At 45.6% G+C, this 17136-nt stretch overlaps 1 protein-coding gene across 19 annotated transcripts in view; it reads right to left on the bottom strand.

Moving 5' to 3' along the window:
* The window catches only part of RERE (arginine-glutamic acid dipeptide repeats), a 350074-nt gene that overhangs the window by 62984 nt on the left and 269954 nt on the right, over nt 1-17136 (bottom strand). For all 19 annotated transcript variants that reach the window (XM_081923414.1, XM_081923418.1, XM_081923419.1 and 16 more), the window contains one exon: nt 11490-11570. In XM_081923414.1, the coding sequence (XP_081779540.1) occupies nt 11490-11570 (81 nt within the window). The remainder of the gene's footprint in view (nt 1-11489; nt 11571-17136) is intronic.

Below are 17136 nucleotides of genomic sequence, written 5' to 3'. Positions count from 1 at the left end.
CTTCTCCAATGTTATGCTATTTCAAGTGGCTATGTAATACAGTACATCAGTGATGGCCAAACTTGGCCCTCCAGCTGTTTTGGGACTACAACTCCCATCATCCCTAGCTAACAGAACCAGTGGTCAAGGATGATGGGAACTGTAGTCCCAAAACAGCTGGAGGGCCAGGTTTGGCCATCACTGTAATACATGAAAATCTAAGGCCACCTATCCTAACCTATCCCCCTCCAGATGCTCTGGGCTACAGCTCCCAATGGCCGTGGTGGCTGGGGCTGATGAGAGATGTAGGCCCAAACATCTGAAGGGCATCAGGTTGTCAAAAGCTGACCTAAGGAAGCTTTTTTATAAAGGCAGTTTTCGCCCAAGCACAGCCCCTACCATGAGCCTTAACAAGGCCACTCACTAACTGCAGAGGCCTCTGCTGGTGTGTAGCCAAACAGCTGAAGGATCCTCCCTACCAGCCAGGAATGCAAACTATGCTTCAAGGGTCAAGCTGAGATGTTTCAAACAGGAAGGAAGGAGACTTGTCTAAAAAGCTGAAACTGCTTTATACTTCTGAGACCATGCATCATATTTTCTCAAACCGCGTAGGAGATGGGCACACATTTTGGGGCAGGTGAAAGAGAAAAGGGCCACTTAGGTCTTCCTTATCTTAGCTGAAAGTGGAGAGATCTCTCTCTTTGTCTAAGCGGGCAAAAGATACTGGATCAGCTTGGAATATAAAAAGAGAGATTTGCAGAGGGCCAACTGTAGCTCCCCAGGAACAGAGGGAGCACCTCTTCAGCAAGTGATGAGGGAGCACAGTTTGAAGATGGTTCAGAGGGAAATTGCTTGTCAAACTTCCTGCTCTCAGGACGATGTTTTCATATTGACTTGTCTGCTGAAGAGTCCATTTATGTGCCTTCTGGGATATCCCTGGAGATGGCAGAAGATTCCAAGTTTACACTGCCTGCTGGCCATGCCAAAGGAAGCTCCTCAGAATGAGTCAGTTCAGTATTGTCTACAAAGACTGGCAGCAGCAGCTGTACCAGTAGTTGCTGGGGACTGAACCTGGGACTTTCTGCATGACAAGTGTGTGCAATATCACTGACTTAAAGCCCTTCCCTAATGGCCAGGAGAGTCACAGGAATAAAGCATATGCCTTAAGACTGCTGTTTCAGTCCTTAGGGATCTCCAGATATATGGGACCCAAACACAGTTGTATCGTCAACAAAATTCACATTGTACGACAATAAAATACAATACAAAAAATAAAAGAAGCAATAACATTACAACTAAATCAGCATGAATAGTTAATGTGATGGATAAGCCATCTCCCATCTTTAACCACAAATTCACAGACATGCCGCAGACCACTGGGGATCACAGTCTGGGAACCCCCGGCATAGAAGGAAGACGCACAAGTTTCCAAAATAGTTACAGATAGGTAGCCGTGTTGGTCTGCCATAGTCAAAACAAAAAAAATTCCTTCCAGTAGCACCTTAAAGACCAACTAAGTTAGTTCTTGGTATGAGCTTTCGTGTGCATGCACAGATGTGTATCTGAAGAAGTGTGCATGCACACGAAAGCTCATACCAAGAACTAACTTAGTTGGTCTTTAAGGTGCTACTGGAAGGAATTTTTCCCCCCAAAATATATAGTAGATGATGTAACAATATGAGGAATCACATAGGAATTACTGGGGAAAAACAAGAGCATTCCAAAATTTTAAAAGTGTGTGTGTGTGTGTGTGTGTGTGTGTGTGTGTGTAGAAAAACCAGGCAGCAGGGCATCAATTTCCCCTGCAGAATTTGGCTCTGCTCTCCCAAGCAAGTACCTTCCTCTCCCAGAAACCAGCAGCAGAGTCATTGGCTCACAGCACAGGCAAGATGCAATCTGCTAATGGCTCCCCTCTTGCTTGCAATAATATTTTACTTCTAGCACACAGTAAACCTGATGAACAAAAGCAAACACCATGGTTTCAATCTCCTAAGTAAACTAGAAAACAGAGCTGCTGCATAAATAGCTGGCTTGATTTACTGCCCGTGGTAAACAGAGCTAGCAGAATCCAATGTTGGCACCAGAAGGCCAGCTCCTGTTTTATGATTTCGGGGACAACTGCATCTGGAAATATATTTCGGGGCACGGGAGGGGCTACTCAAGTAGGGCAGCAGCCAAGAGGTTAAAGAACTTGGCTCTGCTCCCAGAGGCTGCAGGGGACAGGCGCTTGCTTTCTCTCACATCAAATGGCTGCCTCCAACTCAACTGAGCCCCAGTAGCTCACCATCATAGTCTTTGAAAGTCCATAAACAAGTGTAGCCAGCATGCAACATCCCAGAAATATCTTTACCACTCTACTCCAATAAGCAGCTTGGCTAAGGGTAAATTTTTGTCATTGTGAAAATTGCAAACAATTTAAGCTGACATGGTTCCACACTAGAGAACCTGGGTCTTTTTAATTCTCTGCAGATCCTTTTTTTCATATGTGCATGGATAACCAATGGTTCCTGTTCTAGATGTTGTGGACTCCAACTCCCATCATCCCCAGCTAGCATGGCAAATAGCCAGGGATGGTGGGAGATGCAGTCTGAAAAAATCTGGAAGGAACTATGTTGGCTACCCATGCAGTAAACTATGTGCATGTTTAATTCTTTTCTGTCTCTTTTTAATACTTCCCTGTTATTAAAGCGTACTTCCTTGTCTTGGTTGCTTAATCCCTCACTGAAATCTCTCCAGAGGGATTGGTTCAATCTCTCTGTGGTGGAATGTCGCTTTTCCGCCTCCACTGGCACAAATTTGCTTTTTCCCATCTGCATCCAGCAGTGCATTGAGGTAGATGTGGTGGAAACAAGGCTGTAAGCCTTTTGGATATGCATAGTCTCAAGGTGGGAAGATGCATACCTGCCAGGCCCATTCAGAACACCTGTGCAAGGCAAAACTTGAAAACCAAAGACTTGCTGGCCAAAAATAGCACTGGAATTGCATACTCGGCTGAAGTTTTAAGCTATGAAGTCATACTCAGCACAAGCAAGCAGAGTCTATGCGCATGGCAGGATTACACAAGTTGTCAGAATGCGGGTCTTCAAGCAAAGCCCTTCTTGCTATCAGCTAACATGGTAGGTAGATCATCAGCTTTAACAATCAGATCCTCAACCCATTTCAAACCCAGAAAAATCTTCAATTAACTGCTTTCAAGGCATCTCCGCTAACTTCAGAGATCATGCCTACTGGTTCACCTTTCATCATCTTTCTTTGATACTAACAAAATTTTAAAAAGTCATTACTACTGGTCAAATTTTTAAGACAAGTACATGGTACTTTGTGTCAAGATTCCTGCATTGCAGGGGGGTTGGACCAGATAATCCTTGGGTGCCCTTCCATCTCTACAATTCTATTGATTCTAGGATCCGTACCAGTTGATAATGGAGCAAGAGCAGCGCCATGTGTTTCAACTGCTCCTTTCCATCAGAAACTAAGTTCACGTGGAGAGCTAAAGGTATTGCTTTGGGCAGGTGAGGCCAGCTCAAGAAAGAACCATTCTCACTGACGTGCTACCTTTCCATGTGCAGAAACATGAGAATTTCCCTCTCCCCACCCACATCTGGGTGTTTATTTTACATGTACTGTCAGTCTCTCTCTCTCTCTCTCTCTCTCTCTAAGACACAAGGCCTCCCCACACCGAGAACTTATAATTTTGGGATGTTCTGGAAATCTCCGTTTCTCATATCCCTACGTTTGTTCCTAGAACAAACAGTCTGCGTGTGGTGTGTGGATCCTTGCTTAGGTGGCACAGGAACACAAGATACCTGCTGGATCACAGCAGAGGCTGGTCTTTGCTAAGCGTGTTTGAGATTAATGGTTTAAATGAGTGGGGTAGACTAGACATTCAGTGGGGAAACATCCCTTACCGGGGGAGCTGGGGGAGGGGGGGAGATGGCTTTGCAGCATATGCGAATGGCTTGCCAATTCTGAGCAAACCAGCAGGCCCACTGTTGCAGTCTGTTGTGTGGGTGAGAGTGGGCAAAGATTTCAGGAGACAAGATTGATTGCGCGACTCGGAGGCCTGCATTTGTACATATTTACATTGAAGGGAACCAAATGAAGAAAAATGGATGTAAAACACACACACACACACAATCCAGTGTGCATTGGAAGTTTTGTGGCAGCTATTTTGTAGCACTGCACAAGAACTAAGCATTCTGGAGAAATAGATCCATGAGGCTTGAAACATAGGATGGAGTAGAGAGGATGGGCTTCCATAAATGATGCCCCTGCCAAGCCAAGGACCACTCCTACAGCCTGTTGATCACCAGGCTGGACTTTAATGCAGCATTTCTGCTGTGGCTAAATACAAAAAGAGAGGGGTTGGGGGCAGAATCAGGCCATTATCTGACTTAATAAACGGAAAACCAGCCTGCAATTTCACAGAAATGAAAAATTCCTCCCCCTCCTGTAATATCCAGAACGAGGCAGGCCAGAACGAAGAGGAGCAGAAGCAGGGGTTGTTTATGTTGGCAGCCGATTCCAGCCCTAATGGGAAATTTCAGCTTTGGTTGCATCAGGAAGAGAGATGAGGGAGGGAGGGAGAGAGCAAGTTATTAAGGTGGGGGAGAGAAGGTATGGTATTTGAAGAGCAGTGGCAACAACAAAAATGCTTACATGGCAAGTGAGAAAATTAAGAGCCAAGGCCCCAACGCTATATTAATATGCCTCATCATTAGGGAAACAAACCTTCTACACAAAAATAAAGACTTCCTGTGGGAAAGCAGGGCAAGAGGGTTGTGTCCATACTGTCTATGCACAATTAAGGCTCTGCTCCCGGCATTAAAAAAAAAAAAAAGAAGTGTTATGAGATCCACATTTAAAAGGGGTGGGAATGTCTGAGGTTCAGAGAAGTCAGGGCTTTGCACTGAGGGGGTGAAAAGCCCTTGCCTAAGCAATTATCCCATTCCCTTCATTAAAGGAAATGTGCAGTTTAAGTGGGGGCAGGTGGGGGGACGAGGGAGAATCATTAACTCCAGCCAGCCTGCAAATGCCCTGCTGCATCTGTTCACAGTCAGCCTGCGTAGATTGCACAGGTGGAGCTGAGGACCCCAACAAAACTTCCTACCAAACTTCTGTGGGCTTAAGAAAAAAGTACAGTGGTACCTCGGGTTACATACGCTTCAGGTTACAGACTCCGCTAACCCAGAAATAGTGCTTCAGGTTAAGAACTTTGCTTCAGGATGAGAACAGAAAAATTGTGCTCCGGCGGCGCGGCAGCAGCAGGAGGCCCCATTAGCTAAAGTGGTGCCTTAGGTTAAGAACAGATTCAGGTTAAGAACAGACCTCCAAACGAATTAAGTACTTAACCCAAGGTACCACTGTACCATATATACTTGAGTATAAGCCGACTTTTTTAGTGAGTATAAGCCGACTTTTTTAGTGAGGGTCCTTTCAGGCTGCTCCTTCCTCCTCCTCTGCCTTTGCCGCTGTCCGCGGCAACAGAGGAGGAACGAGCAGCCCGAAAGCAGCCCTTTGGGGCTGCTTGTTCTTCCTCTGCCGCTGCCGCCGCCAGCCGCTGCCTCTCGGTAGCACCCTAGGTAGACAAGGGGACGGGAGGGACTGGGGGGGAGAAAGAAGCCCCCTCTGCTGTGTGCACATGCACACACAAACACACACACACACACACACACACTGGCCCACCAGGAGGTTTGTGGTGTGGTGAACTGGCTTATACTCCAGTCAATAAGTTTCCCCAGTTTTTTGTGGTTAAATTAAGTGCCTCGGCTTATATTCGGGTCGGCTTATACTCGAGTATATACGGTACCATGACCTTTTCCAAACCACATGTGCAGCATTGCAATACATTGTGTGTGTGTGTGTGTGTGTGTGTGTGTGTGTGTGTGTGTGTCTTTTCAGCAGAAACTTTTTAAGAAAGCCAAATCGTGGGATTATGTAACACTAGATTAAGTGTTAATGAGCCAAGAATGCCACTGTTTGTCTAGGACCCTGAATCTAAAATTAAGTAACTCTGGACGTTGGAAAGGGCAACACTGTGGTAATTCTTACCTCCCATGGTACTAAAAGCGCCATTTGTTTAGCCCGGGCAGCCTGTCCCAACAATGCTGCCCTTGGCCTGAGAGGAGAACCAGAGACAGAAATAATGCCTTAAAAAAATAAATACACCTTTGGGCGCAGTCCAGCAATTTCAGGGTTCCACACATCATACCTCATCCCAACCTGTAAGCTGAAAGCTTATTTGGCCAATCCCTCAAAACAAATTCAGATGCAAGGGTGGGATGAGGAAGCATGTGGTACCGTACTCTTGGAATTGTACCAGTTGAAAATTCAACTCTGCAACCGCACATTTAGATACTTTCCTAGCACCCCCACCTCTCTCCCTCTCTGCACGTGGAAAGGTCACATTAAGATGTCCCAGCCTCTCTGACATGCTAACTTCCTACTTTGTGGTCACTTACAAAACATGTAATCTTCCCCTGGCATTTTTGTGCACTACAATCCCAAGGAAGACTGTACCACTGCCCTTTCGGGAACATTCTTAATTACTTTCAACACACCTTTATAATAGCAATGGAATAAACAGATACATTCTTAGTCACCCTCAGTTATGGCCTTTCAGGGCCCAGCTGTGAGATCTGACAGATGTTTCAGTCCAGTATTTATTAGAACACAAATTATTTTAACTGTAACATGCCCAGAGAACTAGCCACAGAGCAGGCTAGAAAATATAAATCAATAGCTGCACAATAAGATTAAAACCTTGGTTTATTGAGAAGAAAGGATGAAGGGAGTGTATCTGTAGGAATAGGATCTCCTTAAACCCTAGATTAAAAGACAACAACAAGAAGTTTAACTACCATTTAATTTTTAAAAATGGGGGGAGGGGAGTGTACAAATTATGACAATGAAACATGAAAATCAACCTATACCAGGTGAAAAGTCAGTTACTTGCAACAGCACAGCAAGTAACTATCACCTCCAGGCGAACAGAAACTAACCCCTTTGTAAAAAGAGACAGTTCTTTCCATTCAGGCTATCGAATAGCAGCAAATAACTTAAGACAGGTTGGTATGTGAAGGCAGGCAGGCAGGCAACTTGTTATAGTCTGGTTTGCAAAGGAAATATGTAGCATTAATTTATATGTCGGTAACTGAAAATAAAAATGCAAACCCTTCTTCCTCTCCAAGGTTCACATGCCCTGAACTATCCCAATCCCTCTAAAATTGTTAGGTTTTCCTGTGTCAGACACAGCACACTGGTTTCTGTAAGCAGGAGACCAAACTCAGAATAAGAGGTGGTGATGGCCATCAACCTGGATGACTTTAAAAAGGGATAAGACAAATTAATGGAGGATTAGGCTATCAGTGGCTATGAGCCATAATGGTGATACCCTAGCTCCACTTCCCTCCAGGATCAGAGGCAGTACATCTCTGAATGCCAAACTCTGGGGAAGCGAGGCTACTGCAATCTCGTGTCTTCCTGGGCTTCCCAGAGACATCTGGTTGGTCATTGTGGGATTGTGGATGCTTGACTAGATGGGTCTTTGTTCTGATCCAGCAGGGCTCTTCTAATATTCTTAGGAGCCTTGGTTCCTGCACAACCAGCTCACAAAATGTGAATGCAGAATCTGTTTATAAAAACATGCCCACCAGGAGCCCACACTCATTGGCAAGAGGTGCCCTTGCCACACTTGAAAAGCAAACATAGCAGATACACAGGATGTGGGAGTCCTTTCCCCCCGCTCTATTGAATTATAGAATTGTAAGAGTTGGGAGGGACCCTGAGGAACATCTAGTCTGATGCCCTGCAATGCAGGAACCTCAACTAAAGCAACCATGACAGATGGCCATCCAACTTCTGCAAACCTTCAGGGGAGTCCACCACCTCTGGTGGGAGACTGTCAAACAGCTCTTAGTGTCAGAAAGCTCTTCCTCGTGTTTAATTGGAATCTCCTTTCTTGTAACTTGAAGCCATTGGTTCAGGTCCTAGCCTCCAGAGCAGAAGAAAATGGCTCCATCCATTTAGATATTTGAAGGTGGCTATCACACCACCTCTCAGTTGTCTCTTTTCCAGGCTAAGCATACCCAACTCCCTCAACCATTCCTCATAAGGCTTGGCTTCCAGACTTTTGATCATCTTGGTTACCTTCCTCTGCACACCTTCCAGCTTGCCAATATCCTTTGTAAATTGTGGTGCCCAGAAGTGGACAAAGTACTCCAGGTGTGGCATGACCAAGGTAGAATAGAGCTTCCCTTGATCTGGACACTACTGCTGATGCAGCCTAGAATGGCATTTTTTGGTTGCAGTATCACACAGTTGACTCATGTTAAGTTTGTGGTCTACTAAGACCCCGAGATTCTTTTCACATGCGCTACTGGCAAGCCAGGTGTCCCCCATCTTATATTTGTGCAGCCTCTTCCTGCTTAAGTGTGGAACCTTACATTTGTCCCTATTAAAATTCATTTTGTTAGGAAGCTGCCTTACGATGAGTCAGACCATTGGTCCACCTAGTTCGCAACTGTCTACACCGACTGGCAATGGCTCTCCAGGGTTTCAGACTCATCTCCACCTGGAGAGGCCACTGGAAATTGAAGCCGGCACCGTCTGCATGCAAAGCAGGTTCTCTGCCCCTTAATTAGGGCACTTTCCTGCAGCATTGTGCTTGGTTGCCGGTGGCAAGGAAATCTCCACTAGGAGACTTCTGGAAGGAAAGAATTAGGAAAGTTGCTCCTTTATGCCATGGGTGACTAATATGTTTCTTTTATTAATTATTTAAATGCACTTATATCCCATCCATATGTGAAAGCAGGCTAATAAAAATCATGGTAGGCTAGCAATTTTTGTGGGCTTGTTTGCAAGATGAGGAAATTTCAAACCAGAAGGAATTTAAGCTCACACTGCCATTTAATACACATGCACAAACTCAAGTCGGAGAATACTAGCCTAAGGCTATGATTCTAATATAATGTGCAGAAGGCACATCCACTCAAGAAGACCCAGTTAATTTAATGGGCCTAAGTTAGCCATATCCATTAATTTCAGCTGGTCTACTCTTGAGTAGGACTAGCTTTGGCTACAACTCACCGAAACTAACTCCTCTTCACTGCCCTTGGACTGGGTTCTCGGTCAAAGGACGCAAATGCTAAGTAAAAAATTATGGGGTCCAGATGCTTAGTATTTAAATAATAATAATAGTAAGCGCAGGCAAACTCCAAACAATATCATCCAAAACAAAAGAAAGATCCTCAGTTGTAATGCATTCTATCTGGCATTCCCAAGGTCAAATTCAAGGCAGTCACCACCAGCTAAATTAACCAAGGCCAGGTAAATATGCCTTGGAACTTGCACCCAAGGGTACAACAAGCTGGTCCTAGCTGTGTCATGATCCCAACAAACAAGAGCCACTCTTCCCCTTCAAGGCTCGTGTTGCTCTAGATTCACTTTCACTATGGGGTTGCCCTTTCCCTCCCTCCCTCCCTTCCTTCCTCCCTTCCTTCCTCCCTTCCTTCCTTCCTTCCTACTGTGTTATCCCATTCTTAACAATTTCAAGCAAAAAGAAAAGGGTGGGGTGGGGTCGTTTTAGGAGGAGAAAACAAATCAAGAAAGCTTGTAAAATCAAAAGCATTATTTTTTGTCTTTTTTAAAGCACACAAGAGCAAGTCTGTGTCCGGCCCTGCCCTCTGTCCCCCCTGCCCCCACCCCAATTCTTGAGCTCTGCCTGATTGAGGAGGCAAGATCAAGCAAGAGGAAACCTGTGGGCAAGAACAGGAAGCAGAGATTAAACAACCCATTGTAGGTCAAAGGTTACTAGCAGATCAGTTACCACTAGAGGCATGAGAGGCTGACGCTCAGTTGAGACCCCAACACAGGACATCAAACAGCTCGAGCTTCAATGCCCCATCTCCTCTAACACAAAATGTTTAGGCCTCCCACAATAAAAATGTGGTGCTTGAGTGGTGTCAGCACCCTGAGTTCTTTTTTACACAGAGCCTGTAACTCTTCCCTGCCCCGCTTTTTCCCTTCTTCTAAAGGGGAGGGCACAAGTTATGACTTGGCAAGTTCAAAGTCCAATGAGGGTGACTGTGCGAACCTCCTTTTTCCCACTTGACTTTGCAAAAAAATAATACACACACACACACCCGTATCATTACAGAGAGTGAATAATTTAAAAGGACTTTGTTAGATACGTTAAAAAAAAACTGCTCACAACCTATTTCTTTATATATTTTTAGAAAAGCCAATGTTTGTTAGGGCGTGTGTCCATTTGTTTTGTTTTATTAAGAAAAGGATATAACTTTCTTCCCAGAGCCTTTGTCCAATGAGAAAGTTATTAAAATGCAGAAGTTTACTTTTCCTTTATAATCGTTTGTCCATAGCGGGGACAAAAAGCAAGAAAAACTCTGCAGGAAGCCTGCCTGCCTGGTGTATGTGATGTTACAATTAATCCTTCACGATGACAGGTCCTCGTGTCACAGCACAGTAGCTCAACAGTCGTATTTCGCACCATGGAGGAAAACCTCAGAGTCCAAGTTACTCAATTAAATTAAAACCGTGACTCACAATCACAGTGACTCTCTCCCTGCCCGCCTCTGTTCAGAGAAATGAAGACGGCGACATTTTCGTGGCAAAGAGGTTCCACCATGAGAAACCATTCTTTAAGCATTTGCTGAACAATCACCTTGATGTTGCTTTAGAAATATGCAAGTGTCCCATGGAGCAAGCACCCAGGGACAAATACTACCTCTGCCTGCCGTTTTTCATTGCTCTTTTCCTAACCAAAAGCCAAAAAGGGAGCCTGTCCCCTCTACAAGCGGCAAACAGAAACTACCAGCAGCTCTGAAAGCAGAAGCTTCTAGAGATAGGAACTACTAGACCTCAACCGATCCTAATCTCCCCTGCTTTCTAAAAGGAAAGGCATTTATTTCTTATTTTCTCTAATGCAGGCACCTGCAAGATTTTCAGCAAAAAAAATAATAAATCTGTCAGCTGGATGGTTGTGTAGTGGCAGGAAGAATCCTGTCGGCTGCGAAACAAAAACTGTCATCTGCTAACGGCTGAAGCGTTAAGTGACACACACACAACAACCTCCCGACACAGCCAGGGCAGACACCCCGACCCACCCTACAGAGACTTCTGTCCCTCGAAATGTAATTAGAATCGGCTTCAATACGGCCTTCAAGTTTAGTAATGCAACGACTATCCTTGCAAATACTATCATCACATCATCCATTTAAAATTAGGTCTGAGCTGTGTCCCTAAACTGCCAGCACCATCTGATCAAACACGCGTTTGTAAAGTAAACTGGTTTACTTTCTCAAGGCTATTGCTTTGAGGGGGGCAAACACACACCCGCACACAACAGCTCTGAAAACTGTCCCAGAAGCAGCTGAGTTAAAAGCCCAGCACAGGGTTAAAAGGCAACAGCTTTGTACGATCAAATGGAGGAATGCAGAGTGCCATAAAACACGCACACACAAACAAGTTACATAAAGTCCACGGATACTTACTGTTTCCTTATTGGGAAGCAGCTCTTTTCGGATCCTGAAGAAGTTCTTCCCATACTGTCTGAGCCCTTTAATGAAGCGTTTCTGTGTTTAAAACAAAAATAGAATGTCAGCAGAGGCAAAGAGAAAATCTCTTTAACCAGCACGGTAGTTTAAAAAGTTACTGGATTAGGGGTTCCACAAAAACATGCACAAATATGCAGGTTAAGTCCTACAGAAATTGCAAATTTTCAAATTGCAGTCTCAAGTCTCAACCAGGATTCAATGATTATTTTTTTTTAAGAAACACACGAGAAAAAACAACCTTTTAGCTCAAAATGACATCGGCTGTGTGCTTTGTTTGGAGGGCTTAGAGAAGGCAAGCTGCTGGTTTCCGTGAAAATAAATGTTGAAAACCTGAAGCAAGATCTAATTCCATCTTAAACTGGGGGTGGAGGAGCGAGAGAATAGTGCTTTTCCTTCTCTACAATTCTGGACAGAGAAGGGGGTAGCTGTCTGAGCTGTGAAAAGATGAAAAACTCATTCCGAGCTCAAAGCATCCAGGTTTCTTTTGAAAGTTTATATATATTTATACAGACAGACATATACGGAGAAGATTTCCAAATAAATCTCTTCCAGGAAAAGAAATAAGACTGCTTCACTATTCCCCACCTTTTTGGGGGGTGAATCAGTCCATATTTAGTTCCAAAATCCAGGGCTGCCGAAGACTTCCGTTTGGGCTTCCCAAATAATCCAGTTTGGCAATGATTAAAAACAAAACAAAAACAAACCGCAACACACAAAATACAGCCCAGCCCACCTCCCCAAAAAACTCAACACTTCTGTGTTTGCAGACTTCTCGGTTCCAACACTCCTCCCCTAAATACACAGAGAGTGGGGGTGGGTGGAGGGGAGAAAAGAAGAGTTTCAAAGTGATGTTTAAATCCGGATTGAAAAGAGAGCCGAAGAAGGAGCAAAGGGTTTTTCAAAGCTCCCCACAAAACACAAGCACGCGAGCACACCGATTGCACAAAAATGACTGACGTACAAACTGACACACACACACAAACAAACACACACCCTGCGGAGGGGTGATTTCCCTTCTGGGAGGGGGAAGAGGAGGAAGAAGAACAACTCCGAAGCAACAAACCAGCCGCCGCCAAAGCAGAGAGCAGCGTTTCTCCTGTGCCTGTTTCAGCCGCTGCTGAGAGTGGAGGGGAAGAGTCAAAATCCGGATCTCCAAGTAGGGGCGTCCTGCATGGAGGTGGCAGCGGAGGAGGCAGCAGCCGGAGGAGCCGGGGATCGCTTGTTACCCGGGGAGGCTCTGACACTACAAAAGGGGAGGGAAGAGGCAGCGGCGGCGGCGGCAGCTTAACATGTGATCTGAGCTGGGCTGAGCGGCAGAAGGGAGAAACAAGAGGCACCGGGCGAGCTGCAAAAGGCGGCCTGGATCACCTAGGCAGACTCCCCGCAGCAAAGGCTGTAGGAGGACCGTTAGCAAGAGGGGCAGCCGATGCAAGGGCCCCGCAGAGGTTCCTGGGGTGCAACTCTCATTATTCCCTGCTAATACCACCAGGCAGTAAAGGTAAAGGGACCCCTGACCATTAGGTCCAGTCGTGACCGACTCTGGGGTCGCGGAGCTCATCTTGCTGTACTGGCCAAGGGAGCCAGCATACAGCTTCCGGGCCAGCATGACTAAGCCACTTCTGGCAAACCAGAGCAGCACACGGAAACACCATTTACCTTCCCGCCAGAGCGGTACCTATTTATCTACTTGCACTTTGGCATGCTTTCAAACTGCTAGGTGGGCAGGAGCAGGGACCGAGCAACAGGAGCTCACCCCGTTGCGGGGATTCAAACCGCGCCGACCTTCTGATCGCAAGTCCTAGGCTCTGTGGTTTAACCCACAGCGCCACCCACGTCCCAGAACCACCAGGCAAGTGAGTGCCAAATCTAAGTGCAATATAAATGCGGCTGCTTGTTCGGATGATCATGGCAAAGTGGCTCACATGCATTAATGCTGTAATAAAGGGTGGCCGACTGAAGTCCTCAAGATGCTGTTGGACTCCAACTCCCTAGCAGCCAGCATGGCCAATAATCAGGATGGTGGGACTTGTCCAGCAACAACATGTTGGATAGCCATGCTGTGCTGATTACAACACTCAGCATGACAGAAGGGTGGGCTAAGACCAGGTGTGGGGAACCTCTGGCCTTCCAGATGTTGTTGGACTACAACTCCCATCAGCCCCAGCAAGCATAAGCAATGGCCGGGGATGGTGGGAACTGTAGTTTAGCAAGATCTGCATGGCCAAAGGTTCTCTACAGAGGAAAGGAAGGAGACTTGGCCCAAATCCCATACTTATTTAAAATACGTATATCCTGCCTTTCTACCTGCAAGGCGGTTTAACAACACAAACATGAAGCACAAAAAAATAATACCACCACAAACCCAATCACAAGTCAGTCTTAGTGAGTTTACGGCCGGGGTGGGGTGGGGGGATCAAACCTAGGATGCTGTAAACAAAGATTTATACAAATCTAATAGCAACATACAGAGAGGAAGAAAGGTTTTATTCTGAGTTGACTACAAGATAACAATCTCCCTGAGACCTCAAAAAACCAACAGCCAAGTGCTTAATTAAAATAGTAAAATATATTTAATAGACTCGTCCAAGTATGTTCAGAAATCGAATAGGTTACTTGTGCTTTCTGCCCAGGGGAAGGGTTCTAAGTCACTGGAAATATCAGCACTACAATGATTGACATTTGATCCAGTCTCTATATTTTAGGAAGGTTTTGGCTGGATTCTGGCCATTGCAACTTTCTACCCCTCTGTCATGGTCTCCTGACCATACCTTCATGCTCCGAGTTAGTAAGACAACTATCCATCAAAGCTTAGACTCTAATTAACACATTGAGCATACCCATGGCACACATATCTGAGCAGATCTTCCAAGGGGAAACTCTGGGGTTTTGTTCTGCAAGAGGGGATTGGGATCTTTAAAGGAGAATTGCCAACACTTTCATTATACAAATTCCCAGCACTCTTTGGGGGAAGCCTGCAGGGGTTGCCAACCTTTTGGGGCCCATGGGTACGTTTACAAACAGGAGAAATTCTCATGGGCCCTGCACACACCACAACCCAACACACATGTCTACTGTCTCCAAAGATGTTTCTTGAAGGTCTACTTTCACTGGGAGACGGGGACCCTCCAGGCACAAGGGAACCCTGTGGGTGCCCATGCTAGCAACTCATGTAGCATTGACACACCCAGGTGTTTTCTTCTGCTTATTGTTTCTTTGTTCTAAAAGAGCAACAGACTGCTAGGTAGCCAGCCACCTAACAGCCATTTTCATTTTTTTGAATGTAGCTCTTAGCACCCAAGAGTGTGAATGAAAAGGCTCATCAGCTGTCTTTATTACGGACTTGTCTGCATATAATCCACTAAAAGCTATCAACACATTTGTGCTCTAATTTTTATGGGTCCTGAGCAGGTACTGAAACTTGGATCGAAACATATTGAGATGCTCGCTAAATATAACCTAATCCCCAGATACAAAAAGTCTCCCCAAATAAAGTCTATTTTTAATCCATCTAGAGATCTCACTCAGAAAGTCCTTCTAAATTTTATGCAGGGGGTGGAGGGGGCCATGTAGCCATAAACACAAACAAGGATCAGTTTGGATTTTGCTACAGAATACAAGTAGATTGCGTTGGCTGAGAAAGATACTCGGTTTAATGGGAGTGGGTGGAGAGGTGGTAAAAAAGAAAGAAAGACCCTAAGTAAGTGGGGCTGCCAGAACAAACCACTGGGTTGCATCCAACTTATGTCCTATTAGAGCTGACCTGCTTAAATTAATGGGCCTAAGTTGGTCATGTCCATTAATTTTGATAGGTAGGATTAACACTGGGTACAAGCCACGGATCTCTAAGCACCATGGAATTTGCACCATTGGGATGGTGGTAGGTGGTAGCTTCTGTTCTTTCGTGGGCTTGTGCGACTCAGTTGGCTGGTCCACCTGGCTCCAGCTAGAAATGTTCTGAAATCAGATATGTCTAGCAACTCTACCTGCTGCTGTGACAGAAGGCCAGAGGTTTATTTTTAAACAGAGGAGCAAAAGCAACCCAAAGAAACGTCCCTCTAGCAGAGACATAAAGCACCAGGCCTCTTCCTTAAATAACCACCAGCTTCCACCTTCCTGTCCTACTGGTGAAGCTCTATTACCCTTAGCTACTGCTTCCTGTAGCTTGGGGACCATTTTGCGGCTTGCTCTACTCTGACCCCAGTTTAATCCAGCAATTTCTGAGGTTCCCAAACCTCAGTAATCTCCCCGCCAAGGAACGAGATCCTTCCTCTCCTGTGCATTACTCCTGTGGTTTGCATCCTCATTTGTTAAATGCATTATGACAGGTTATTTACTTTGGCCCACAGAGTGGGGAATTGCGGTTTCTTCCCCTCCCCGCAAAAGAATTTAACAATTGTACCAGTATTGGGGGGGGGGGGAGTTTCACAGTTCAAATAAATCTTCTTCTTTTTGAAAGAAATGGGCCTCCATTTATTAGACCCTACATGCAAGGGGGATCCAATGACACCCCCCCCCAGGTTTTGTACTACAATCTCCATCAACAGCCCTATTAGACATGCTGGCTGGGGCTGATGAGAGTTGTAGTCCACAACATCCGGGGGGGGGGGAGAGACGGGACCGGACGGACCGGACCACATTGGCTACCCTTGCTATAAGCTGCTTCACACCTTCAGAAAAACTCCTCCCCAACTTGCTGAGTGTTTAAGTGGATTCTGGGGCACATTTAGGAAGGGGGAAGACCCTTAACAGTCTTGCATTGTCTAAATTGTATAGATGCTAGAATCCCCCAATTGTTTTACATTTACAACACAACTCTGGACCCCTTCTCAGTAAAAAGCATAAATTTGTCCAGCCTTTTCCAGTCTCTAGATGTCTTGGACTACACAACCAATCAGGCCTGCCTCTGGTCCAGAGCCTGCAACACTTGCTTGAAAATGTAATTATCCAGACCACAAGTCTACCTATTCCAGCATATTTTTATTTATTTATCTCACCTTCCCTCCAAGGAGCTCTAGGTGGCATATGTGGCTCTCTTCCTCCCCATGGCAATCCTGCAAGGTGGGTTAGGCTGAGAAACTGTGACTGGCCCAAGGTCGTCCGATAAGTTCCCAGGCTGAATAGGGGTTCGAACCCTGGTCTCCCAAGTCCTAGTCTGAGACTGGCTCCCCCTCTTCTCAAAAGTCACAACAACTTGCAGGAACTAGTTCAGGAATCTGTGGCCCTCCAAGTGTTAGTGGACCGCACAACTCTTCCCACCCTGACAATTGACCATGCTGGCTGGGGCTGAGATGAGTTGGGAGTCCCGATAAAATCTGGGGGGCGCACAGGTTCTTTACCACTGTGCTAGATCTTCCTCTAGATTTTGGTCACACCTTCCTTTTGCCTGTCCTACTCCGACCATTTCAGTGGGTGCATACTCAGTTCGCATGGAAATTGGTTGGACCTGTTAGTCCTCACCATTATGCTGTTCCCTAGAAAACATGTAATATTCCCTTGCGAATCAGTGGTCATGGGAAAACTCTACTAGGGGAGTTTGTCGGCCATCACTAATCTTATTAATGAACCCCTGGTAACATTCTGCAAG

The sequence above is a fragment of the Podarcis melisellensis genome (assembly GCF_964234715.1).
Source record: "Podarcis melisellensis genome assembly, chromosome: 8".
In the NCBI taxonomy this organism is placed as follows: domain Eukaryota; kingdom Metazoa; phylum Chordata; class Lepidosauria; order Squamata; family Lacertidae; genus Podarcis; species Podarcis melisellensis.
The sequence above is the reverse complement of the archived record's forward strand: the minus strand, read 5'-3'. Positions and strand labels throughout refer to the sequence as shown.